At 33.7% G+C, this 26,670-nt stretch overlaps 1 protein-coding gene across 2 annotated transcripts in view; it reads right to left on the reverse strand.

Moving 5' to 3' along the window:
- Positions 1 to 26,670, reverse strand: part of CDC73 (cell division cycle 73) — a 125,848-nt gene that overhangs the window by 81,872 nt on the left and 17,306 nt on the right. For both annotated transcript variants that reach the window (XM_079107077.1, XM_079107078.1), the window contains exons 6-10: positions 26,299 to 26,387; positions 16,260 to 16,476; positions 10,929 to 11,027; positions 10,178 to 10,256; positions 9,154 to 9,218 (exon numbers count right to left, since the gene is read on the reverse strand). In XM_079107077.1, coding sequence (XP_078963203.1) covers positions 9,154 to 9,218; positions 10,178 to 10,256; positions 10,929 to 11,027; positions 16,260 to 16,476; positions 26,299 to 26,387 — 549 coding nt within the window. The remainder of the gene's footprint in view (positions 1 to 9,153; positions 9,219 to 10,177; positions 10,257 to 10,928; positions 11,028 to 16,259; positions 16,477 to 26,298; positions 26,388 to 26,670) is intronic.

The following is a 26,670-nucleotide window of genomic DNA, read 5'->3' on the forward strand; positions in this document are numbered from 1 at the left end:
AAATAAATTGTTGACATATAATCATATCAGAAACTGAAATTTAGGGAGCATTTTTTTTAATAATGAAAACTAAAACCATCTACATAACAGAAGTTAAAATTCAGAAACTTATGAAAGATCAAAGAGTTAGTTAATTTTAGTTTTCAAATATGGTATGTTTAATTATATTAGGAATTTAGTTTCAAAGTATTTATGGCAACAGATATAAGACAGAAAAGACACCAGAGAAAACGAGCATCTGTCTAAAAATAGCAATTTAAACCAGGCACTAATGGCCCACACCTATAATCCCAAAAAATTGAAAGAATGAAGCAGGAAGATCACAAAGTTCAAAACCAGACTCAGCAATTTAGCAAAACCCTCAGAAACTTACCAAGACCCGGTCTCAAAATAAAACATAAAAAGGACTGAGGATGTAGCTCAGCGGGAAAGCATCCCTGAGATCAATCCCCAGTACCAAAATTAATTAATTACTTAATTAATTAATTTTAAAAACTGGGGGAGGAAAATTTTTACATGCTCAATAGTGTTCAGAATCCACTGTAGATAATAAAAGATGGAATTAATTCTTTATACTTGTAACTTATAGAAATGTTAAACTAAATTTCAAAATATATGTACACTTGAACTTGCATACTGCTGCAAAATCTAATGCAAAGAACAAGAGCTTTTTCAAAGACACTGTAAAACACAAAGTTCAACGTAGACAACTGAGTTCTATGGCATGACTTTTGTTTTCAATTACAAAATATAATCTTAAGCAGTTTCCATTTCCAAATAGTTCAAATTAATGTGTCTTCAACTTATTCACAGCAAAGCACCATTCTGGAATTTCAAATAAGAACTTAGTTTATAAATAGTAAGATCTGTCTTGATCAGAAGCAAATCAGAGTTTAAAAACAGATATTTAAAATAAACATGGGAACAATCACTCACAGAGGAACATGAGAAGCAGGAAAGACAAGAAGAACAACACTAAAAGAAACATCCATCAAGAAAAAGACCTGGAAAAGAAACAAAAACTTAGATTTAAAGATCAAATGAGGTTTGGTGGTACAGGGGAGGGGAGAAGGGAGGAAATGAACTAACTAGACAATCCAATGATTACTAAGACAAAAATATTAAAACAAGAGAATAATAATTTGAATGCAGGAATAATATAAAAGATTGAAAATTCATGGAGAATGTTAATGAATTTATGAAGACCTAAAACCAACAAAGCAAAAGAAAGCTCAGTCAACAACAGCAAACAGAAAAGTATTTATCAAGAATATACCTAAACATCCAAACATGTCATTAAATATACTATATTGTTTCATGAACGAAGTGATTCAAATCATGTCATTGAAATTAAAGGAAATATTAAAGATTAATCTCTGTTCTCAAAATAAAGGAAAATACATAAAACTAAAATGAGAGGGAGCCAGAACTTAAAAGTGATGAAACATATTTAATACTAATATTAACTGTTAAAATTGAATGGATTAAAGTGTCAAGCAGTTAAGTAGAAATTTAAATTTTAAAAATCTATTGTAGTACGTCTGAAAGAATAATAAGCTAAAAGAAAATTAAAATCTGCTTTTATGTAATTCAGTCATATATAATTACAGCATTAATGCACAAAACTACAATTAAAAGAATACATAATCATACTAAAACTTCCTGTTATTAAGAAAATATCATTGTATTCTCAAACTAGTTTCTATTTTTCCTTTTTGGTTCGTCAGTGTCTACCAATGGACCACCTATTTTCACTATTTTTAAGTTGGTGTTGGAATTATACATAAGAGTGGAATTCATTATGCCATATTCATATATGCATGAATATTTTCTCCTATTCTTATAATGATCAATATTAAAACACTCGGAGACAGGTGATATCAGGTTCGTAACTAAAGAATTGTGCAATGACTTCCAGATTATTCCTGACCTATGGCAATAATAGCTTTGTCTATACTTTCAAAATAAGTCTCAGTTTTGTGATCATGTCATTGACTACATGGTCATTAGGAAATTGATTTTAAAGGTTATGCTACAGATATTATAGATTATGCTAAAGACATTACTAAAATTCCTAACATGTTTGGGGTAAACCAATAATTACTCATTAATGAGATGCAAAGCTAAATTAAAGAATATGACTATATAGGCTTATACCAAAAATACCATCCACTGTGCAATGGATTTTCTCTAAATGCCAGTAAGATATATAAACTTAAAAACCTTAGAAAAATTACTTTCAGTTTACTGTATTAAAATTGACACCTATTAATATGTTCTGTTGGTAAAACTAATTTTTCTCGAAATACATTAACATCTAAATGCCCATTATGCCGATAAAATAGTAAGGTTAAACTGGATTCTGATACCTCTTACCACAAGTCAGTGCAATAAGATCAATACCCGCCCATCTAAAAAAATGCATACTCTAAAATACAAGGCAACTTTTAAAAAGTGTTATATGTACTATTCAGTATAAAAAGTTTACTATATATACTTAATGCAAAAAAATGTCTACAATAACTACAAATAATTTCATGCTACAATCAAACAGCATTGAGGATAATACTAAAGAAGGTATTAAACCTCAAAACAAGTCACTAAATAAGTTAGGGACTTTTCAGATTAAAAATGCCAATGCCTAACTTGCTGCAAAAAATCATAACAAAAAATTCTCTCTTGTATCTACCTCATATCAAAGCACGGCCCAAATCTATAAACTATATTCCTCCCCCTCAAAAAAACCCTATTGCTAGGAAAATTAGTATGCAAGAGATGTTTTATGAGTGCAGAGGGGAAAAAAATGTCCATTCAATTTAGTGACAGCTTCTTAGAAAAGTTATGAAAATGAAGACATAATTTTGGAACTGCATAAAATTATCAATGTTAATACTAAAATATTAGTGTATCAGGTAGAAGTTAATATAACTATCATCCAAAAGTTTAAGAGATAATGAGATTATATACAGTATTTAATTTTTACCTTTTACTTAAAAATATAGACACATTCATATGAAACCAAATGTTTTATTGTATTTAAAAGTACACATATATACTTCTCAGAATGAAATAGGACAGAGCCACTCTGTTCCCTGAAATAGCGAGAAAATTAAGTTTTTAAAATTATTTCAAGTGTAATACTCTTAAGCAGTATAGCAGTCTAAATGCAGAGTATAGGAAATCCTGCATAATAAATATTAATATCCTACTTATAATTCTCTGACTCTATATTAAATCCTAAGCACTTAATATACTTTCCAGGTCAAAATAAATAATTTAAATCTAAGCAAATTACCTTTCTTTCTACAATTGGACCCTAACAGGTGGGTGGAAAAGACTAACCTAGCTAAATTATAGTTAGTAACTTAGTAAAGTTGTAGCTATAACGCTACATGAAAACTTCTTTACAGTTATTTTCTCTCAAAGACTATAGACCTCTGCTTCAACATTACTACACACAGCTAGCGCAAAAACATCCCAATTACCAGAGAGGAAAAGGATTCTCATAATATGTAAATAAAACTAGTCTTCACAACTCTGAAAACAATTAACATTAAATAAGGAATCTTAAATACAACAATGAAGCTGTAGCCAACATTAACTTCTTTTTTATATTTTTAGATTTTGGGTTTTTTTTAGTTGTTGATGGGCAACCTTTATTTTATTTTTATGTGGTGCTGAGAATTAAACCCAGTGCCTCACACATGCTAGGTAAGCACTCTACCACTGAGCTACAACCCCAACCCCCAACATTTACTTGTAAGTTACATTTAGATTATAGAGACAATCACAGATTCAAAGTAAAAGTCATCATTCGCTGAGTCCTCTTTGTACTAAGCATTTTACATGCCTGTAATCCCAAGGGCTCCAGAGGCTGAGAGGCAGGTCCTAAGCAAATTACCTCTAAATAAATAAAACGCAAAAAGGTGAGACCCTGCCTCTAAATAAAATACAAAAAAAGGGTTGGATTGTGGCTCAATGGTCACATGCCCCTGGATTCAATCCCTGGTACCAAAATAAATAAATAAAAAGAAGGTAAAGCAGCCACTCCTGAGATAGATGTTGGTAGCATGAGACTGTGGATTCAATAGCCAGTGAGAAAACTGCTGACAGTTGAAAGAAACTGGAAATCTAGATTATGCAATAAACTCTTTTTAAATGTCAGTGTTATGGTTTGGATGTGAGGTGTCCCCCAAAAGCTTACATGTGAGACAATGCAAGAAAGTCTGAAGAAATGATTGGGCTACAGCCTTAATGTCATCAGTGACTTAATCCCTGATGGAATTAATTGAGTGGTGGCTGAAGGCAAGAGGGGTGTGGCTGGAAGAAGTGGTTCCTTGGGGTCATGGCTATGGGGCATATATTTTGTATCTGGAAAGTGGAGTTTTCTCTCTCTGCTTCCTGATCATCATGTGACCTGCTTCCACAAGCCACACTCTTAAGCCATAATGCTTGCCTCACCTTAAGCCCCAAAGAATGGAGCAGCCATCTATGGATTGAGACCTCTGGAACCATGATAAACTTTTCCTCCTCTGCAGCTATGCTGGTCGGGTCCTTTTAGTCACAGCAGTGAAAATGTTAACTAAAATATTAGGTAAGCTAAATTTTAAACTACAACAGACATCTAACATATTTGGGGCCACATTTACATGGGCACAATGAATGAACTCAGAAGTATGTTCGACAAGACATACAGGACAATGCACTGGCATTTACAAACAGGTAGGATGAATCTAATTCTAGGAAAAAACTGTCTACAGGCATAATTAAAATCTACACAGAAGTCAAAAAGTCTTCTATGTGCCATATTCTTTCCTATCACAGTTTTTAATCTTACTTTTTATTTCCTGTTCCTAAAAATGCTTTCCTGCCATCTTTAAGTTAACTCTTAAAGATGAAACTTCAGTTCTTTCTCCAAGTATTATCTCCTCGATGAAGTATTTGTTGACTCCTATCACAAATTCTCCAATTTTAGTCTCTCGAGGCACAATGTACCTCCACATAGATGGCAAATTCACATCATCACATTCAAGTCATGACTAATATCTCTCTCCCACACTAGACCAACGAAGCCCATGAGAACACGTCTCGTTTTATTCACCTATGATGTCTCAAAACCCACATCAGAGGATGGCAAAGCGCATGGCACAGAGCCAAGTATTCAATCAACATTTGCTGAAGAAAGAGAGGAAAAGAAGGGAGAAAAGGAGAGTCCCAAGAAAGACTACCTTAAGCAATTATCTCCATCTTGATTGGCCTGGGTTCTAGAAAACTTCAGAACATTAGTGCTACTACATTACTTCCATGATACCTCCAACAGAAATGAATAATAAATTAATCAGCAATCACATGAGAAGGAAAGAAGCTTTACCTAACAATGGTAGGGTGGAGAGGTTAAGAATGCACATGTTCGTGGTTTAAAAATACAATCTGGTTGAGAAACTGAGATTCTAAATCCCCCTGAAAGTGAAAGGTGATGGGGCTTCTAATACACTTCTAACATAGATACTGGAAATTTTGATTACTATCAAGAGAATGGTTCCCCCATAAAACACTCATTGCAAGAACTGCTATGTCTTACTGTAAGAGCTATTATGTCTTTCAGTCTGTAAGATTTCAGGGTGCAAAATGCTTTCTCAAAAATGAAGATAATAAGGTAATTAAGAGTCAATGACACTGAATAAGAAAGGAGGAAAAGAACAAATAGGGGTTAGAATTTGTAACCTTTTTGCATGAACAAGCTAGGGAGGTTAAAATGAAGTCATTCTCAATACAACTGTCAAATTCCTATAAACAAGAGTCACTGGGATTATAGCTTTTTACACCATGTCCAGCAGAACTACAGATAGGCTCCTTCCTACTATCCAACTAACAAAAAAGCATCTCCTCCTATTTGTGTTAATAATAAAAAGCAATGTCAACTGACATTTTCTTAGTCTATGATGGCTTTTCCACAAAAGGAAACCATGAAAATTTATAGTATTTTCCCCTAAGAAAGCTTTCTCTTTTCAACCCATAATTCTAGGATAGTTTTGCTTAACTTGATTCTATGTAAGACTACTTCTTTTCCAAAAATGTACCCCAATAAAAGGAAAAAAGGAGAAAACTCGTAGTAAATAAACTTCAGAAAGAAGTTTACTTTTATCTTTAAAAGCAGCATACTTTTATATTCCAATCTTGATATCACACATTAAAAACGATAAGGCAGGAAGACCCCAAGTTCAAGTCCAGCCTTAGCAACTTAGCAAGGTCCTGAGCAACTTATTGAGACTCTGTCTCAAAATCAAAATAAAAGGGCTGTGATGTGGCTCAGTGGCTAAGAAATGCTGGGTTCAATCCCAGGTACGAGAGAGAGAGAGAGAGAGAGAGAGAGAGAGAGAGAGAGAGAGAGAGAGAGACAGAGAGAGAGAGAGAGAGAGAGAGACAGAGAGAGAGAGAGAGAGAGAGAGAGAGAGAGAGAGAGAGAGAGGGGGGGGGGGGGGGAGAGGGGGAGAGAGGAGGGAGAGAGAGAGGAGAGAGAGAGAGACAGAGAGAAAGAATTTCTTTATCACGAAATTTGGCTAAGCTAGTGTTTTCTTAAACGTTACAGAATCCAAGTAATACATTTCAAGGGAATGTTCCCAGCTCAGAAAAGCTTTCCAGCAACAATTTCATGGCTTGTGCCTCTGAAACCTTTACTGAAAAACAAATGTCCTGTCAAAAAAAGTCAACTACAAGCTGGGCATAGTAGCATACACCTGTAGTCCCACCTACTTAGAAGGCTGAAACAGGAGAATCATGAGGCTAAGAGTTCAAAGCCAGCGTAGGCAACACAGGTGAGATACCCACTGCCTCCCTTCTAAAAAGAAAAAAAGTAAACCAGATATTCGACTATACAAATTTGTAATATTAAAGATAGCTGGGGCTTCAATTTCAATAAATTGTTGTTTATATGTTACAAACACCCTGCCTGGGCTTTACTTCCTTAATAAATTTTAGTAAGTTATGAATCTTATGAAATATGATTACCAAAACACATGCCCTTCTCTCTAACACCTATAGGAAAAAACACATTTGTATTAAATTGTCGATTTGTTGATTTAGTCTTTCATCTACTAGAACTCTGATGCTTAACTTAAAAAAGAGATGTAGATTAATCCTGGACTGATTCTAATTTCAATAACTAAGCACATCAAAACTTTGAAAAATAATGGTAGCAAAAATGAATTATACATAAATTAGAAAGGAAGTCACAACGTGGGCAACAAAGCCTTTTATCACACATTTAACAGCTTAGTATGTGTGGCTGAAAATTACAAGAGAGAAACTTTCTTAACCAGAAAATTAAGTATAAAGTGGGCAAACTCACCAATAGGGTAATAATTTCAAAACCGAAAAAAAGAAAAATTTTAATATTAGAAGCCTACATTTGAGGTACAACTAAAAAAAACACCTGAAAACCTAAAGTTTCCAAATTCAAACTTGGATGTATTCTTTCAACAACTGCTAAATAAATTAAGACAAAAACAGCACAGAAATTCAAAATGGGTAATGAAATAATAAAATTACTAGCAATTTAACCATTTTTAGTCTTTCTATTGAATTCCTAACAAAATACCTTTTTCTGACTCTTTTTAAAATCATACAGCAAAAATTTCCTTAAATTCACCTCTTTTAAGTGTATTTAGAAACAAAACCTAATGAGGAAGCAAAACTGTATCATTCCCGTACCGTTCAGTTAAGAATATATTCTTGGTGGGGGGAAGGGTGGGAAAAAAATATATGTATAAATATTCTTGGATTTTAGAAAAAATTTCTCTGTACAACCATCATTGATCTTATTCTTTGCATAAAAGCTCAAATAATGAAACAAATTCCATGACATTTCAGAGCAATGGGAAAGAAAGAAATAAAACAATGATAATAACAAAAACTTAACTTTGATGCCTACCTAAGGATGGCAGTTTCATTCAGTTCCCCAAAGGTATAATCACTCAAGGTACAATTAGTAAGGAAGTTCTGTCCCCAAGAAAATGTCAAAAACTAAAAAACTTAAGAATTTAAATTAAACCTTAAAAGTTATGAATTATATTTTTAAATCAGGAGAAACCAGGCAGATCTTAAAAGATGGATATCTAATCTCTTACCACTTTTCCCCTCATTCACGTAACTGTACACACTGGCCTTGTTGGCTGTTGCTCTATAGGGCCTCAGTCCTGACTCCTGCCTTGCCTTATAGGAAATGTAATTCTGCCAGGTCTCTTTTCAGCTGTCATCTCAGAAAGTCTTCTCTGACTAATGTCTAAAGAAGCCCCATCTGTCTTATTCACAACTACATGCCCAGCCAATAAAACAAGGTCTGATGCAAGAACTCAGTAATTGTTGAATAAATTAATGAGTCTAGAAACAGCTTCAGTAATATAAAAACAAGTCTGATAACAATCTAAAAACAAGCATATTAACAAACTATGTAATACCCAGTTCCAATCTGAAGTTTTAAAAAATAAACAAAAATTTTAACTTCCTGACCAGATTCTCAACATTTATTTACTGTCTGCTTCAAGAAATGACCAAGTAAAGCATGGCAAATCCCAGATAGATATAAAAATGTATCTTAATTCATAGCAAATATATTATGATTCCATGTAACATGGAGTCTGTAAAGATCAGATGACACAAGAAAAGACAAAAGTAACTTTGGTATTTAAGCATATACACTCTAATTCATTCACACAGTATTTTAAAGCATAAAAGGCATAATGCTCCAGACTCTGGAGCCAAAAGTATGCAAAATAATAAGTGTGTAAAATAAAGTAACAGAATTTAGGCTCTACACAACCAAGTCCTATCATGGTTTAAATAAAAATTAAAAGTCCAAATTTTACTTGGTCAGAATATCTAAAAATAATTATTTCTACACAACATCATCCTAGTTGCAAGCTAATCAAAACAGTTTTTATTTACACATAATCAAACCCAGTTAGGAAAAAAGAAGCAAAACACCCATCAACTCAAATAATAAATCACACAGATCTACCAGCACAACTGGTTATTAAAGATAAATGTTTCAAGTATAAAATAATAAATGAGAACCAAAATTTTCCTCAATATATGCTACTTACATAAAATGCCTGGATCTCACATAAAGTAACATCCATAAGAAAAATAACTTACCGTAACAGATTTCAGCGTCATACCATGGTAGGTACCCATGGTGTCAATTTTAAAGCCTTCCGTTTCTACAAAGGAAAGCAGTTCATTGTTAGACTTTATGTATCATGTGACAGATAAAAAAATCTGAAGTAATAATTTCCATTATATCTCAAAGTTCAACAGTATAACAAAGTCTTCAATTTAATATATATAGGGGTACATTATAATTTTGTAAACATAAAAACATTGAGATACTAGTCTCAAAAATATATTCAAGGGGCTGGGGATATAGCTCAGTTGGTAGCCTTGCAAGCACAAAGCCCTGGGTTCAATTCCCAGCACCGCCAAAAAAAAAAAAAATATATATATATATATGTATTTATATATATATGAGACTGAATACTTTATAACCCCCAAATTACTTTGAATACTCAATGACAGTATCTGAAAGCATCTAATATTATGAGAATCCCTAAGTTAAAAAAAAGTTGTACTCCAAAGTTACAATCTGAGGTATATGTTATACATTTAGTAGGAATGTATTCCAAAATAAATAGTTTTTTACATACCAGACCCTATTCTAAGGACCTTTTTAACTGGTTTAATCCCCAAAATAACTCTAAGAGATATGTACCACTACTATTAGTGCTATAATTACAGATGGGAGGAAACTAAGGTGGAATGCACTTAAAGTAGCACTAAAATTTACATAGAAATTAATACAGACAAGAGCTTATCTGGATCCAGAATCCAAACTACTAACCAGAAAGTTCATAAATTTTCTGTAAAGGGCCAGAAAGATTTGTAGGCTACATAAGCTCTGTCACAACACAATTGTGCTGTAGCAGAGCTAAAGCAGACACAAATAAAACATGAATTAAATGTAGCTGTGTTCTAAAAAAACAAAACACTTTTACAAAAAACACAGTGAGTCAGATTTGGCCTGCAAAGTTACTTTGCAAACACTCTTAAACATGAGGCTTCTATATACTAACTCTTAAGGTCAACGTAACAGTAAGGGGAAGATAAAAATTAAGCAACTTGCCTTCTTTTCCTTTGAATCTTTCTTGGTCATATCTGTTGTAGGCAGCTGGGATAGGCTGTTTAGTACGCAACGTAGGATCCTGTAGAAAAATAAATTATGAGCTACAAGTTAATATTTTTTAATTCTCATAATTAAAAACACAATAGGAATATTTATATTCTAAGTTTTTCTTAATATAGTCAGTAAAAGTGAAGAGTAAACCACTAGTTACTTAACGACCATTAGTCATTTCTGAGGTACTATTTATGACTCAAAACTTAACATCATTACCAAGAATTACCAATCCAAAAATGCATTAATTTAATTTGCAAATACTTTATCCAAAACTCAGTCTATAATGAGGGATAATGAAAGGCAAATGATTAGGGAAAATATGTCACCAAGATGTCATAGATAGGAAGGACATCAAAGTCCCAAACTTAAAGGTAACAGGAACTTATATGTTAAACAAATGGTCAGTGATTCTCCCACATAACAATAACTAAGCCAGCTATGGTTACCTAAAATAATTACTTAGAATGTTTCTCCTAATTAACCCATTCATACCAGATATTTAGCAAGGTATATTTCCTCAGTCATAAGAATGACACCAGAGTTCCTGCTGAAATAACTTTTCATGCTGAAAAGGGTCTTCACATCATTAAGGTACACTGCAACAGCTTTACAATCTACTCATTTAAACTCTAAGACTATAACACTGAAATTTGGCACTTTCATTAAAATCACAATATAAAGAATAAAACATTCTTACCACAGGTGCTGCATTTGGAGCTGGTCGCTGTTCAGGTGCACGCCCTTCCTCTCTGGCTTTTACAGACTGAAGAATTGCAAAAATATTCTTGGAAAAATTCTAAAATATAAATGGATTCTGATTAAGCCCACTTAAAATTAAATATACAAAGGCAGTAATGCACTTAATAAGCAATTATAATCAAGTTTTCTTCCTATCAATTCTTTCCTACTTTATCACAATAAGGTGCCATTATCATTGCTATGGTTTGTCTCCTCTCAAGGATTCATGTGCTGGACACTTACTTGTTCCTTAGTGTGGTAATGCTGAGGTGATGAAACCTCTAAACAATGAGGCTTAACAGGAGGTAAGCAGGTCATTGGGAGCATTACTCTTGGAAAGGATTAAAGCTTGTCTCTAACAGTTCTTCACAGTAGATGGTTACTCAGCAAGGATATCGCATACACTTGTCCCCTTCTGCATGTAGTCGATTCCTTTTCCATTTCTCTGCCATACTGTGTACTAGCTACAGAAGAGGCTGCTCAATCTTGGACTTTCAAACTCCAAAACTGTAAGCTAAATGAACCTTTTATTTTTATTCATCCTTTCACCCCCACACTCCGCCCTGTGTTGGAGCCTTGCACATGCTAGCAAACCCTCTACCACTTAGCTACAACATCCCCAGTCCTTAACTTCTTTTCTTTACAGAGTACCCAGTCACAGGCAATAAAGCAATGGAAAACAAAAGACGATTAAACAAAAAAGTATCAACCAACTATTACCATTAAATTCACCCAGACACCAATTATTATAAATCCAGTACTATTCATTTCATTTTTAAATTTATTTAAACAGCAATTTTTATTTACAATTTTATTCACACCGTATCTAGTGAAATGTATAACCAGGAATGTAAAATAAGCAAAAATAAAAATATAACAGATTTGCTATCAAAAGAGGTTCCCTAATTCTGATAGAAATTAACAGCAATATCCTCCTCTAAGTATAAATTCCAATACTAATTTCAGATTGTCATGGATGACATATTCAAAGTTTGAGACACTGTTAGATGTCAATGTGAACACTGAAAAAAAATCAGAAAAGTTGGAAAGCATTTACTAATAAATTTAAATTTTTGCATGAATAATCTAAACAACATTAGACACAACTAACTAGTTGATTACTGTTTCCTTTATGAAATATTCTTTCTTGGCTTTTGAGACACTATTCTTTCTTGTTTCTTTTCCCTCCCTCATGTCCAACATTTCCTTTTGGGCTTTCTTTTTCTCCTTACCAATCACTTAGAAGTTTTAAGGAATACCTAAAACTCTACTATAAGCCAAAAACCTTGATTGATACTCAAAAACAATGATGTGATCAACAAAGACATGGTGCCTGCCCTCAAGAACGTCTAATGCAACATGATTTCTCTATGCCACAAAATTAAGTCATTTTGTTTCTTTGTCTTAGACCACCTTTCCAACCTTATCCCTTCAACTACTCACTAGCTTTTAAACTTTAAGTATCATTCTCTCTGCTTTCTTCATGAGCATGTCTTAATTACTGCTTTATTAATTTTTGTTTTCTGCCAAAAAAAATAACCTCTGAGAAATCTAGGACAAATACATCTCCAGAGCACTTGTTTGGTTTCTACATGTTAAATAAATACTACACAAATAAAAATGTATAAAAAATGAGAAGTGGCTTTCAAACATAACTATTATCATCATATTAGGTACAAAACTAAGCCGTTTTGTAATTCTTTTTTTTTATTTTGATAGACCTTTATTTTATTCATCTATTTACATGTAGTGCTGAAAATCGAACCCAGTGCCTCACACATGCTAGGCAAGCGCTCTACCACTGAGCGTATTTATACCCCCAACCCCCGTAATTCTTTATAGTAGCAAACACTGGTCTCAGAACCCCTTTGCACTCTTAGAAATTACTAAGGACCCTAGTTCAGTAAGTTATAAAATTTATCATACTGAAAAACTGAAACTGACAAATTTTTAATATAAATTCGTTTTAAAAATAAGAAAAAAGTGATTCCATGTAAACTTAAGTGATAATTTTATTAAAAAATTATTTTCCAAAATATTCAAAAGTAGCAACAAAAGGGACAGTTTTTAAATTTCTGCAAGTGTCTTTAATGTCATCTGGCTTAAAAGAAGATAGCTATATTCTAATATCAGCTTTAACAATATTTGCTAGGCTATCTGGTTTGACCAAAGAATATTATTGAGAAAATGTAACTTCACAGTTTGAAAAGGGAGGAATATAATAATTTTTTCAGATAACTGTGGATATTCTTTGATATCATACTGAAACAAAAACGTATGGTCAGTTGTTTAAAGATAACTATTTAGAAGCCCAATCTGTAAAATTCTTTTACTACTACTTTAATATTCATTGGTTTATTTTGTACTTCAAATGGATTTTTTTAAATCCACATAATGGTCATCTGGAATAATATAAATCACTATTATGCATATTTTCCAAATATTAACAAGTTGCATTATACAACATCAACAAGTTACTATATTTGCATTTATATTTGTTAATAATTCAAAAAAGACTCATCATAGATTCTAAGAACTAGAAAACTGTTAAGGTCATAGTAGCAAGAAGAAATTTCTCAAAGTTCTAACTTTCTCACGAAAGCTCATGTTTTTATCATTGGCAACAAATATTGTCAATTGCTTTCCTTAAAGGAACATACTTCTTTCCTTATTTTTGGAAAAAAAAAAAAGTCTGCAAAATACACAAGTCTAAATAACAGTTATTGTTTTCTGTGAAAAAGCAGCTGATTTAACTGACAATTCAAACAATAGCACAAGCACTATTCAGGTACACTGTATTTTGGTATCCAGAACTGCTATCCACACTTCAATTTTATCACACAAAATACTTACTAGATGGTCATGGTTTAATAGAATTAATTTTAAAACTTCATCAAGAATACTGTTGTGGATGAAGAACACAATGCCTACTATTAAAGTTTGGTGCCACTGCCTTGTTTCAAGCAATGGTGCCAGCAGTTTCACTACCCATTGCTTTTACACCATACTGAAGGTCAACAGTGAAAAAGGAAATAAAACCTTACTCTTATTATGACAATAAATAAAAACATATAAAAATCAAATCTCACTACTTTAATAAAGTACTAAAAACCACTAATTCTAAAAGAATTGTTACTATTACCTGTTATTGTTTGGTAGAATTACAAGTGATTATTATCTGCCTTATACTGTATTCCCCAAAATTTATGTGCTAGAAACTTAATCTTCAATGCAACAGTGTTAAGAGGTGGGACTTTTAAGAGATGACCTTTCATACAAATCAAGGAGGGATTGAGTGGATTATGTATTATGGGAGTGAGTTTCCGTTAAGAGAATTAGTTCAGTCCCCTTCTATCTTTCTGTCCCTTGCTCTCTTGTGATACCTTCTACTATGTTAGGATGCAGTAAGAAGACCATACCAGATGTGGTCCCTTGATCTTAGACTTCCCAGCATCCAGAACCATGAACCACATAAATTTCTGTTCATTACAAGTTACTCAGTCTGTGGTATGCTGTTTTAGCAGCACAAAATAGAATAAGGCATATACTAATTTATATAAGTTTAAAAACGTGTTTTAATGGCACAGTAAAATCAGTTTACTTTATTTGGGGTGCTTGCAATTATATAAAAAGATATGTTTATATTTCTCATGAAAGCTTTAACCTATCCTTTTTTTTTTCCTGTCTTTTCCCCTTAAAACTCAGAAAAAAAGAAGACCTTAATAACTGGCAGTGATGAAGGTCTAAAATCTACAGGGCTCTAAGTACTGAACAGTATTTTTCAAAGCTTAGGAGATGAAAACAGTATACAAAATGATTATTGGTCAAAATATAGTTTTATATTTAAGAACGTTAATACTCATAGAGGTACAGCTACTAAAGAATTCTTAAGTATTAACTTACTTTTAAAAAGATACAATGGTACCCCAAAATCACATTAAATTAGAACACAGTTTTGAAATTGTGGTACAATCCTGCCACCTAGAGCTCAAAGAAAACTGTTCATCTCAGTTACTTGAAAATTTAATTTTTGTTTTAAAAGCAAGGAGAGCCATAACACCTATTTCCTTACGATAAATTTAAGATTTTCAATAATTACAACAATAAGTCATAGTATCATTCAAGTATTAGTCTTATTAGACCACAAAAATAAGTATAATATTTTACTATAAATAACAAAAATAGAAAATGGAAGTTGACTCATATGCTCAAATTTGCCTATAATTCTAAACTCTGGAGAATAATTTTTAAAAGTACTTTGTGAAGTAAGTCAAAGTACAAAAGAAACAAATAATTCTTTCTGTATACAGTCTTTTCTGGTAGCTTTATTGCTATTTACATAGCACAGTAAATTTAAGGCTAAGCTTTCAACATTCTACAATCAAAACCAGTCTGCCTCAATGTTAAAAGTCAGTTTCATCAATAATCCCACACACTTCTTCAAATGTTCCTACCAGATCATTACTACTAGCAACTCTGCATCAGTGGAGAATTAAAAGACATCCTATAATCCCAGTAACTCAGGAGGCTAAGAAGGATCAAAAGTTCAAGATCAGCCTTAGCAACTCAGCAAGGGTCTAAGCAACTTAGTGAGACTGTCTCAAAGTACAAAACAAAAGTAGCACCAGGCATAGTACTGCATGCCTATAATTCAAGCAGCTCGGGAGGCTGAGGCAGGAGGACCACGAGTTCAAAGCCACCCTCAGCAAAACCAAGGCACGAAGCTACTCAGTGAGACCCTGTCTCTAAATAAAACAAAATTGGGTTGGGGATGTGCCTCAGTGGCTAAATACCCCCGAGTTCAATCCCTAATACTCCAAAATAATAATAACAATAATTTTAAAATTTATAAAAAATTTCCTACATCCCTAAAATAGAATCTAATGTATAAAATATACCCAATAAATGTTTACTGATTTCTGTAAGTTCTCTACTTCATGAGAATAAAATTAATGATGTTATCAGTTCTCTGATGATCAGAGAGCTCGCCATTCAATACTCTCTACCAAGTTCAGGCAAAAATCTGAGTCAAAAGAAAACTGGGACACTCTAGATTTACAAGTGATATGTGAAGAGGCATACATTTTAATTCACACAGCTTCTCTGGAGATCAACAACCACATGTATGAATGAATAATATAAATATGCCCACATGCCAATCTACATTAATCTTGATACTTTCAGAGAGATAAAACAGAAAATCTCCTAATATAAAATTTTAACCAATTCTACAATTAATCACAAGACTGAACATACACACTCTCACAAATGGATGTAATATTTTTATTACCTTTCCTGTGCTCTGTAATATTGTCGTTCGTGTTCTCCACACTCTCTCTCTGCTGACAATATCTCGGGTCACATCTACCTCAGCATCCACAAAACTCCTCTGTTTAAGGGCAGTTATATCATCATCTAGATCAGTTTTGATAGTAGATCTTTTCTTAGCCATAATTTTAGCTTTGATTGCAGCAATTTTTTCCACTGACATAGCTTCAGACAAAGACCTAAAAACAATTTATTTTTTTAATTTTCACAGCAAAGTTTCCTTCAACATATCGAATATTTTGTTACATTTCTAAGTTTCTGGTAAAAGTACTTTTAAGTGGCACTTCTTATCTAAAACTGACAGTTGATATTTTGTAATTATAAGATAAGGATACATGCAGAGACAATGATCTATGAATAAATCCATAATTTTATAGAAGGATCAAAGAAACAAAATTCCTCACAAGTTTCTCCATCTCTCCCTCAAAGGAGATGAACTCATTAATATGGGTGCTTTTTTACATATTTTGTGGAACTTTACTAGCTCACCTAGCTCTATCTATGGTTATTTTACACTTACACACACACACACACACACACCCATGCCACCCTGTAAAGGGGTGAAAAATTCAATCAGTAAAAAGTTTAACTTCCGTTTTACTTGAAATTCATTTCAAGGTTTCAAACCTACATGCCATAGTATATACGATGTATTTAAAACCATAATCATTTTACTCTCTAGAAAATGATACCATATTTTGAACTTTCTTAATACTCCCTTTACTTGATTTTCAAATAGGAAGAGCAAAGAGATACCATGCTTTCAGAAACTATTAAAAAAAAAAAGTGTAATACTGAAAGTATGGACTTCATAAGATGATAGTCTTAAGTATAGTGTATTTTTTGTAACATAAAACGACAAAGAGAAAACTGGTTGAGTACCTTGATAACTGTAGACAAAAATATTACTTTAGTCACAAGATGAAAATCTTGAAATACCTTTACATAAGATCTGGAAAAAGGATGGAAATTCCTGCTGGTTTATATACAGTAGTAATATATAATATACTAATTTTATTTAGAGTAGGTAATGAAGGTACTTTACAGAAGATGCAATTCGCATCAGGTATTTGACTCATTTTTTATAATATCACACAATGTTCCCCTAAAACCTAAAGCATACCAGAATACCTTTAAATAAATTCAAATATTTTTCAAAACTACAATCAAGCCTGCATTAGACTTTCAGTTATTGAACTTTTACTTCTAGCCAAAATGAAGTCAAAGGAACAGGATTAATCTCTCCTACCTGGAAATTTTTCATGTCAAAATACATGAAACAATGGATTACTTATTACCAGACACTAGATACCAAGCCATAAAGGCTAGTGATTCCCTACAAATAACAAACAAACAAGGTAACCTCTACAGCAGCTTCTACTTACTGCCTTGAAAATTTCCAAACTAGAATGTCTGAGAAAAGAGAACTGCACAAAAAGATCTCCTTAGGTATTCCAGCAAAGTACTGATTAGTACATGAGTATGAGGAAACCAACTAAACCTAGACAAAAGAATCATCCCAGAGGTTTAGAGGGAACAGTGCACACCCAAGGTTCACAAATGGAGTTCTCACCAACCAAAATGCAAAGTTCATGTTCACTGGTCATTAGGAAAAGAACTCAGTCTCAGTGGTAGATGCTCCTGCCTGGCATGTACAAAGGCCTATGTTGGATCCCTGGTACCCAGGAAAAGCAAAAACAAAGGAAGAGTACTCAGAACATTCTTGCCCCAGCAGTGGGTGAGAATAATTATCATAAGTGACCATTGTTCAAATAACAAATCTTAAAACTAAAATCCATAGCAACAAACTGTTTCTAGGTGATTTAACTATGTCGCAAATCAAAGTTTAAGTAGATCTGGAGAAACACAAAACTACCCAGCACTCAACAAAGTAAAATGCACAATATCTGGTTTCCAAAGATTTCAAGGCAGGCAAAGAAGGAAAATATGCGACAAAATGAAGAGAAATGCAATCGATAATTATTAGAACTATACTCCAGATGTTCAACAAGTTGTAGAGACCTAGAATTAAAAAGAGCAAAACAAAACTTCCAAAGATGAAAGTTATAAACAAATATTAAAAATATAATGCATAAGATTATGGAAAAAATATCACTGAACTTGAATACACAAAAATGAAAATTATCCAAAATAAATTTTTGCAAAGAATTCAGAAAAAACAGAAATAAAGAATCAAAAACAGAGAAAAGGAAAGAAAAAGAATAAGTGAGCTCTTAGATGACATCAAGTGGCATTTAAGCAACTTGACACCAAAAAGAGGAAATCAGGAAAAAAAAAAAAAAATTCAAAGAAACAAGGCTCCAATCGGAGCTGGGGATATAGGTCAGTTGGTAGAGTGCCTGCCTCACATGCACAGGGTGCTGGATTCAATCCCCAGTAACACCAAAAAAAAAAAAAAAAAAAAAAAAAGCTCCAAAATTTTTCAAATTTAATAAAAATAATAAACCCAAAAGTTTTTCCAGGAAACTTAGAGACTGCAAGCACAAGAAACAAAGTTCCTCCAAAACTATGCCATAATTAAATAGCTCAAAGCCACCAACAGAAATTTTAAAGTAGCCAGAAGAAATAATACGTATTTCATAAAAGAAAAAAAAAATTTTTAAATGACAATATACATAAGTGAGATGGGAAACATTCCTCCAGTCTAGCCTACAATGAAATCAGACTTGGCTAACACTGTAACTGCAGCTTTGTACGGCTGAAGCACAGAAATTACCCAAGTCATGCCAAAATTCCTGATCCAGTGCTACTGTTGGATAATAAATGCTTTTTTTTAAAGAGATAATGATGTTTATTCCCAGAATGTAGACTTTCAAAAAATTAATGAACCTGTTTTAACAAAAGAGAAAAATCCTATGATCATTTCAATATAATCAGAGAAAGCAATTAGCAATGTTCAACATTTGATTTCTGATGGGGAAAAAAAATAAAAACCTCTCAACAAACTAAAAATAGAAAAAATTTCCTCAATCTGACAAAGAGAATCTATAAAAAACTTGGCAGGATAGGCAGAATTAATATTGTCAAAAAGGCCATATTAACAAAAGAGTTATATAATACAGATTCAATGCAATTCCTATAAAAATCCCAATGACATTCTTCATAGAACTAGAAAAAGCAATCATGAAATTCAATTGGAAAAATGAGAGACCCAGAATAGTCAAGGCAATCCTTAGCAAGAAGAATGAAGCAGGAAAGCATCACAATACCAGACTTTAAACCATACTACAGATCAACAATAACAACAACGACATGATATTGGCACCACAACAGATGTACACCAATGGTACAAAACAAAACAGTGAGAGACAAACCCACATAAATATGGTTATCTCATTCTAAACGAAGGTGCCAAAAACATTCATTGGAGAAAAGATAGCCATTTCAACAAATGGAGCTGGGAAAACTGGAAATCCATATGAAACAAAATGAAATTAAACCTCTATCACTCAACTTACACAAACATCAATTCAAAGTGGATCCAAGACTTAGGCACTAGAACAGAGACCCTGAGCCTAAAATAAGAAAAAGCAGGCCCAAATCTTCATCATGTCAGCTTAGGACTTGACTTCCTGTTGACTCCTAAATTGCAAGAAGAAACACTAAGAATCAATAAATGGGATGGATTCAAACTAAAAAGCTGCTTCGCAGCAAAGTAAACAATTGGTAACATGAAAAGAGAGCCTACAGATTCAGAGAGAATCTTTACCACAAGCACCTCAGATGGAGCATTAATCTCCAGGACACATAAGAAACTCAAAAAACTTTGGTGCTGGGGATCGAACCCAGGGCCCTGTGCTTGCAAGGCAAGCACTTACCAACTGAGCTATCTCCCCAGCCCTCAAAAAACTTTAACACCAAAAAAACAAATAATCCAATCAACAAATGGATTAAGGATCTGAACAGACACTTCACAGAAGAAATACAATCTATCAACAAACCCATGAAGAAATGTTCATCATCTCTTGCACTTAGAGAAATACAAATCAAAACTATTCTTAAGATTTCATCTTACTCCAGACAGAATGGCAATTATCAAGAATACAAGCAATAACAAGTGTTGGGGAGTATGTGGGGGAAAAGGTACACTCATATATTGCTGGTGGGACTGCAGATTGGTGCAACCACTCTGGAAAGCAGTATGGAGATTCCTCAGAAAACTTAGAATGGAATCACCATTTGAAACAGCTATCCCACTCCTCAGTTTATACCCCAAAGACTTAAAATCAGCATGCTACAGTGACGCAGCCACATCAATGTTCATAGCAGCTCAATTCACAATAGCTAAACTATGGAACCAACCTAGATGCCCTTCAACAGACAATGAATAAAGAAAATGTGGTACACATACACAATGGAATAATACTCAGCCTTAAAAAAGAATGAAATTAAGGCACTTTCAGGTAAAGAGATGGAGCTGGAAAACATCATGCTAAGTGAAATAATCCAATCCCCAAAACCCAAAGGTTTAATGTTTTCTTTGATAAGTGGATGCTGATTCATAGTGGGGGGCAGGAAGTGGGAGGTGCGGGGGCTGAGAATGGGTAGGGAAGAAGAAGGAACTTTGGATTGTGTGGAGGGGAGTAAAGGGAGGGGTGGGGTGGTGGGGATGTGAAGGACAGTAGAATCAGACAGACATTATTACCCTATACACAGGTATGATTATACTACTGGTATGACTCAGCACCATGTACAGCCAAAGGAATGAGAAGTAATACTCCATTTGTGTACAATATGTCAAAATGCATTCTATTGTCATATAGAACCAATTAGAACAAATAAAATAATTTTTTAAATCATAAAGAAAATATAATCATATACTTATGATCTTCATTTGTCTTTGGGTTAAGGACATGTATCACCTACATGCACCTATACTACTGTCTAAGTAATAAAGAGTTTGATAATTGTGCTCATTACCTTTGAGAATATAATAATGTAGTGGAATGTAAAAAAAAAAAAAAAAAAAAATTGCCAGGCACAGTGGCGCACACCTGTAATCCCAGCAGCCTGAGAGGCTGAGGCATGAGGACCGTGGGTTCAAAGGCAGCCTCAGCAAAAGTGAGGCACTAAGCAACTAAATGAGACCCTTTCTGTAAATAAAATACAAAATAGGGCTGGAGATGTGGCTCAGGGGCCCCGAGTTCAATCCCTAATAGCCATCCCCGCCCCCCAAAAATTTAAGCTGTCATCATGCTTAATGGTCAAAGACTGAATATTTTTCCCTTAGATAAAAAACAAGAAATGTCTAATGTCTCTGTTTCTGTTCAATATAAGAAAGTCTAGCCTGTACAATATAGCAAGAAACAAAAGGCAACCAGTTTGGGATTAAAGATGTTATATATGTATTGTAAACATGATTATATAGAAAATTCAATGAAAGCTAAAATTATAAGAATTAAGCAGTGAGTTTTATAATGGTCACAGGACATGAGTAATACATAAAAATTATCTGTTTCTATACTCACAATAGTTAATCAAAACCTGACATTAAAAAATACCACTAACAAAAGTATTAAAATATGAAATACTTATAAGTAAGCATGGCAAAAAGGCATGTAATGCTTGTAAGCTGACATTATAAAACACTGCTGTAAGAAATTAAAGAAGCATGTCTTCATTAATTAGTGGAGAAATATGCCTTTTAATTGGTCAGAAGACTCAATATTTTATTTTTATTTTTATTTATTTATTTTTTTTGTGGTGATGGGGATTGAACCCAGGGCCTTGTGCTTGCGAGGCAAGCACTCTACCAACTGAGCTATCTCCCCAGCCCTAAGACTCAATATTTTTAATATCTGACTCCCTTAAATTGGTTTATAAATTCAATTCATTGCCATCAAAATTTCAGCAGGCTTTCTTGAAGAAACTGACAGGTTAATTCCAAAATTCACATGAAAATACAAAAAACTTAAATTGCAAAAATATCCTGGAAACAAGAATAAACGTGGAGTGCTAATACTAACTAAATTCAAGACTTACAATAATTAGAACAGTGTGGTACTGGCAAAAAGACAAATCAACAGCAAAGAAGAGATCCAGAAATAAACCTAAACATACAGAGACAGCTAATACTTTACACAGGTACAAAAGCAATTCAGCAGAGACTCGGTGCTGAAACAATTATCCATATTCACAAGATTAAACTTCAGCCCCATCTCATAAAAAATTAATGAACTTAGATTAAAACCACATACCAAAAAAAAAAAAAAACTATTAACTGCAAGTAGATTAAAGACTTCAATATAAATCCTAAAATAGTAAGGTTTATTCAAGAAATGTGAAGACAATTTTGTTTAAGCAAAGATTTTTAGATACGACACCAAAAGCACAATTTACAAAAAGATAACACTAATAATTAAGTTTCATAAAAATTAAAATTTTCTATTCTTCAAAGGGCAGTGAGAAAATGACAACGAAGTCAAAGAAAGGAAAATACCTGCAAAGCACAGGTCTTTTAAAAAATGAACTTGCCAGCATGGTGGCACACACCTATGATCGGGAGTCTGAGCAAGGACAATCAAGAGTACAAAACCAAGGCAGGCATGATGGCAAACACCTATAATACCAGAGGCTCAGGAGGCTGAGGCAGGAGGATCCTGAGTTCAAAGCCACTCTAAGCAACTTAGCAAGGCCCTAAGCAACTCAGGGAGACTCTGTCTCTAAATAAAATATAAAAATGGGATGGGGATGTGGCTCAAGGGGGTAAGGGCCCCTGGGTTCAATCCCCAGTACCAAAAAATACAAGAGTTCAAAGTCAGCCTCAGAAATTTAGCAAGGCCCTAAGCAATTTAGCAAGGCCCTGTCTCAAACTAAAAAGAGCTGTTGACCTGGCTCAGTGGTTAAGCACCCCTGGGTTCAATCCCCTGCATCAAAAACAGATATATCCAAAATGTGTAACAAATTTTCAAAACTCATGAAGAAATCATACAACCTATAAAAAATAGGGGAAAAGTTGAAGACATTTCACCAAAGAAAAGAAGGAAGGTATATTAAGACTATGAAAAGATGCTTCTTACAACATCATTAATCATGAGAAAAATGCAAAATTAAATCATACTGATACCCATTACACCTATTGGATTGCTAAAACTATACAACCTGATCATATAAAGGAGTTGGCAAGAATGTGGAATTCTTATACACTGCTGATCTAAGTAAAATGGTATAATCACTTTGAAAAAGAGTTAAGCAGTTTCTTAGAAAGTTAAGTTCAGGGGCTGGAGTTGGGGCTAAGTGGTGGAGTGCTTCCTAGCATGTGTGAGATGCTGAGTTTGATCCTCGGCACTACATAAAAAAATAATTAATTAATTAAAATTTTAAAAGAAGTTAATCTACACTACCATGTGCTCCCACCATTCCTCTCTTAGGTACTTATCCAAAAGAAGTGGAAGCATATGTCCACATAAAACCTTGTACACAAATGCTCATAGTAACTTTAGTTATGATAATCAAAAAATGACCAACAGTGAAATGTCTATCAACAGGTGACTGGAAAGCACATGTGGTACTTACATACAATGGAAGAATACTCAAAAAAAAAGAAATGATGAATCTCAAAACAATTACGCTAAGTGAAAGATATTAAAAAAAACTACAGCACAATTCCACTTACATATGATTCTAGAAAAAAACAAATTCATCTATAGTAACAGCAGGTCACTGGTCGCCTATAAAGAGGATGCAGAAACAGGTGTTAAGTGAAGGTACAAAGGTAGACAAGAAATTTAAGGGGGCGATGTTATGTTCATTTCTGATAAATGATAAGATGTTCCACAGATGTAAACATACATGAAAATTTATCTCTAAATACACAAAATTTACTGTATGTCACCTATAACACAATTAAGTTTTTAACAATCTACAATGGGGCAGGGGGTGTAGCTCAGTGTTACAGTGCTTGCCTGGCATACACAAAGGACTGGGATCTACCTCACCATCAACCAAAAAAAAAAAATCCTGCACTGAGAATCATACCATGCCAAGGAAAACATTATGGAGCAATTCTAAATATTATATTAAAAATCAGATGTTAAGCAAAATAAGCCAAATTCAGAAGGCAAGGATCATATATTTTCTCTCTTACAAGGACGCAAGAGAGGAAAAAGGAAAAGAAAGATGGGGGCAGGGTGTGCAAATCTTGTGAAAATCAGAATAGAAAGAGACCAAGAATGGGAGAAGGCAAGGGGTCCAGGAATGCTAGATACTGGCCAAATCATATTGTTATTCTATGTGCATGTATGAATATGTAACAACAAATGCCACATTGTACACAACTATAATGCACCACTTTAAAAAAAAGTGGCAAAAATAAATGAATAAAAATAAATCAGGTGTCTGCAAGTGAGGGCCACAGGCCAAATCCAGTCATGCCCATGCTTTTATGTGTCATCTCTGGCTGCCTTCCCTACCACAAAGAGAGTTAAGTAGTTGCAAAAGAAACAATATTACCTACAAAGTTAAAATATTTAACACATTTGTTCTTCAGTATCCCAAGGGATGGTTGCTGGACTCCCTGAAGATACCAAAATTCAAAGATGCTGAAGTTTCCTTTATAAAATGGTATAATATCTGCATATGATCTACTCACATTCTCCCATGCACTTTAAATCATCTCTACAATAGTAATACCTGATAAAATACAAATACTATGTTAAAGTTGTTACACTGGCCTGGAGTAGTTGGAAGGCTAAGGGTGGAGGATTTCAAGTTTTGAGGCCAACCTGGGCAACTGAGTGAAACCCTGTTTTGAAAATTAAAAAGGGCTGTGAATGTAGTTTAGTGGTCAAGCACCTCTTGGTTCAATCCCTAGTACTGCAAAAAAGTTGTTGGCGACTATATTGTTTAGAAAAAAAGGCGGTAAGAGCACTGGTGATGTAGATCAGTGGTAAGGCACTTTCCTAATCTATGAGAGGGCCTGGGTTCAATTTCCAGTATGGGGGGGGGGGGGGCAGGGGCAGGGGGGAGGGAGACAAGAAAAAAAAATCTGTACATGTTCAGTACAAACACAATTTCTTCCCAAATACTTTTGATCTACAGTTGGTGGAATCCACGGATGCACAAATCAGTGTTAGAGAGCCAACTATATGCAGCACTTTCAGGAAAAGCTTGCTGATCTCTGCTACAAATCAAGAAATTATATTATAAAATTAATGGCATGGCAGGCACAGCAGCACACACTAGCACATGCCTGTAATCCCAGCAACTTGGAGGGTGAAGCAGGAGGATTGCCAAGTTCAAAACTAGCCTCAGCAACTTAGTGAGACCCTATCTCAAAATAAAAATAAATAGGGGTAAGGATGTCATTCAGTGGTTAAGCTTCCCCTGAGTTCAATCTCTGGAACCAAAAAATAATTTTAAAAAAATAAAATAAATGGCATAAATAAGAAATTATTTGGGGGGAAAAAAAAAAGAAAGACAGACAAATGGGGTAAAAGAATAATGAAGACTTTCTAGAAAGCAAAATAAGCACATAGTTTCCAACCCATCCTATCATAAAACATGCCCACACGTATGTATAGTCAGTCTTTAGAACCAATGAGCATGTAACTTCAACCAAGATCAGATTGAAAATGTTAAAAAATGAAAACTATGTACCAAACATGTACATACTTTTTTTCCTGTTATTACTCCAAAACAATGTTGTACAACTACTATATGCCATTTCCATTATACTGGGCATTATAAGTAATCTAGAGATGATTTAAAGTATATGCACAAGTTATCTATAAATAACATGCCATTTTATATAAAGGACTTGAGCATCTGTAGACACTGGTATAAGGAGTGAGAGAGTGCTCCTGGAACCAATCCCCTATGGATTCTGAGGGAAACATCTATTCTTTTAAACTCAGGGGATCAGAGGCATATAATGAATGAGAGAGGTAAATATAAATGTGGGAAGCATTTTAATATCCCCCTTTCTATGTATATTTACATATACCTAAACTCCATACTTTGTACTAAAAAAAAATTCTTACCTGATTTGTTCAGTCTGTACAATCCCTTCCTTATGACCCTCCAAACGAGCAGCCAATCTCTCTTTATCAAGGCGCACACATTCTTCATCCTAGAAATAATCACTGGTTAGTGTACATTATCAATTTTTATTTTAAAAAAGTTTTTTTTTTTTTTTTTTGCAGTGCTAAGAATTGAATACAGGGCTTTGAGCTTACTAAGCATGCACTCCACCACTCAACTTTTATTTAAATCAATGCTCAGAATTTTTCTTACAAAATCCTCAGCTGCACAGTTCCAGGTATTACTGACTTTGCTAACTCTCATCAAGTTTAAGGCTACTTTTAGTTACACAAACAGAATCACAACAAAGTACATGCTGGATCATTTAAGAT

Source organism: Sciurus vulgaris (genome assembly GCF_902686455.1).
Source record: "Sciurus vulgaris genome assembly, chromosome: 12".
Taxonomy (NCBI): domain Eukaryota; kingdom Metazoa; phylum Chordata; class Mammalia; order Rodentia; family Sciuridae; genus Sciurus; species Sciurus vulgaris.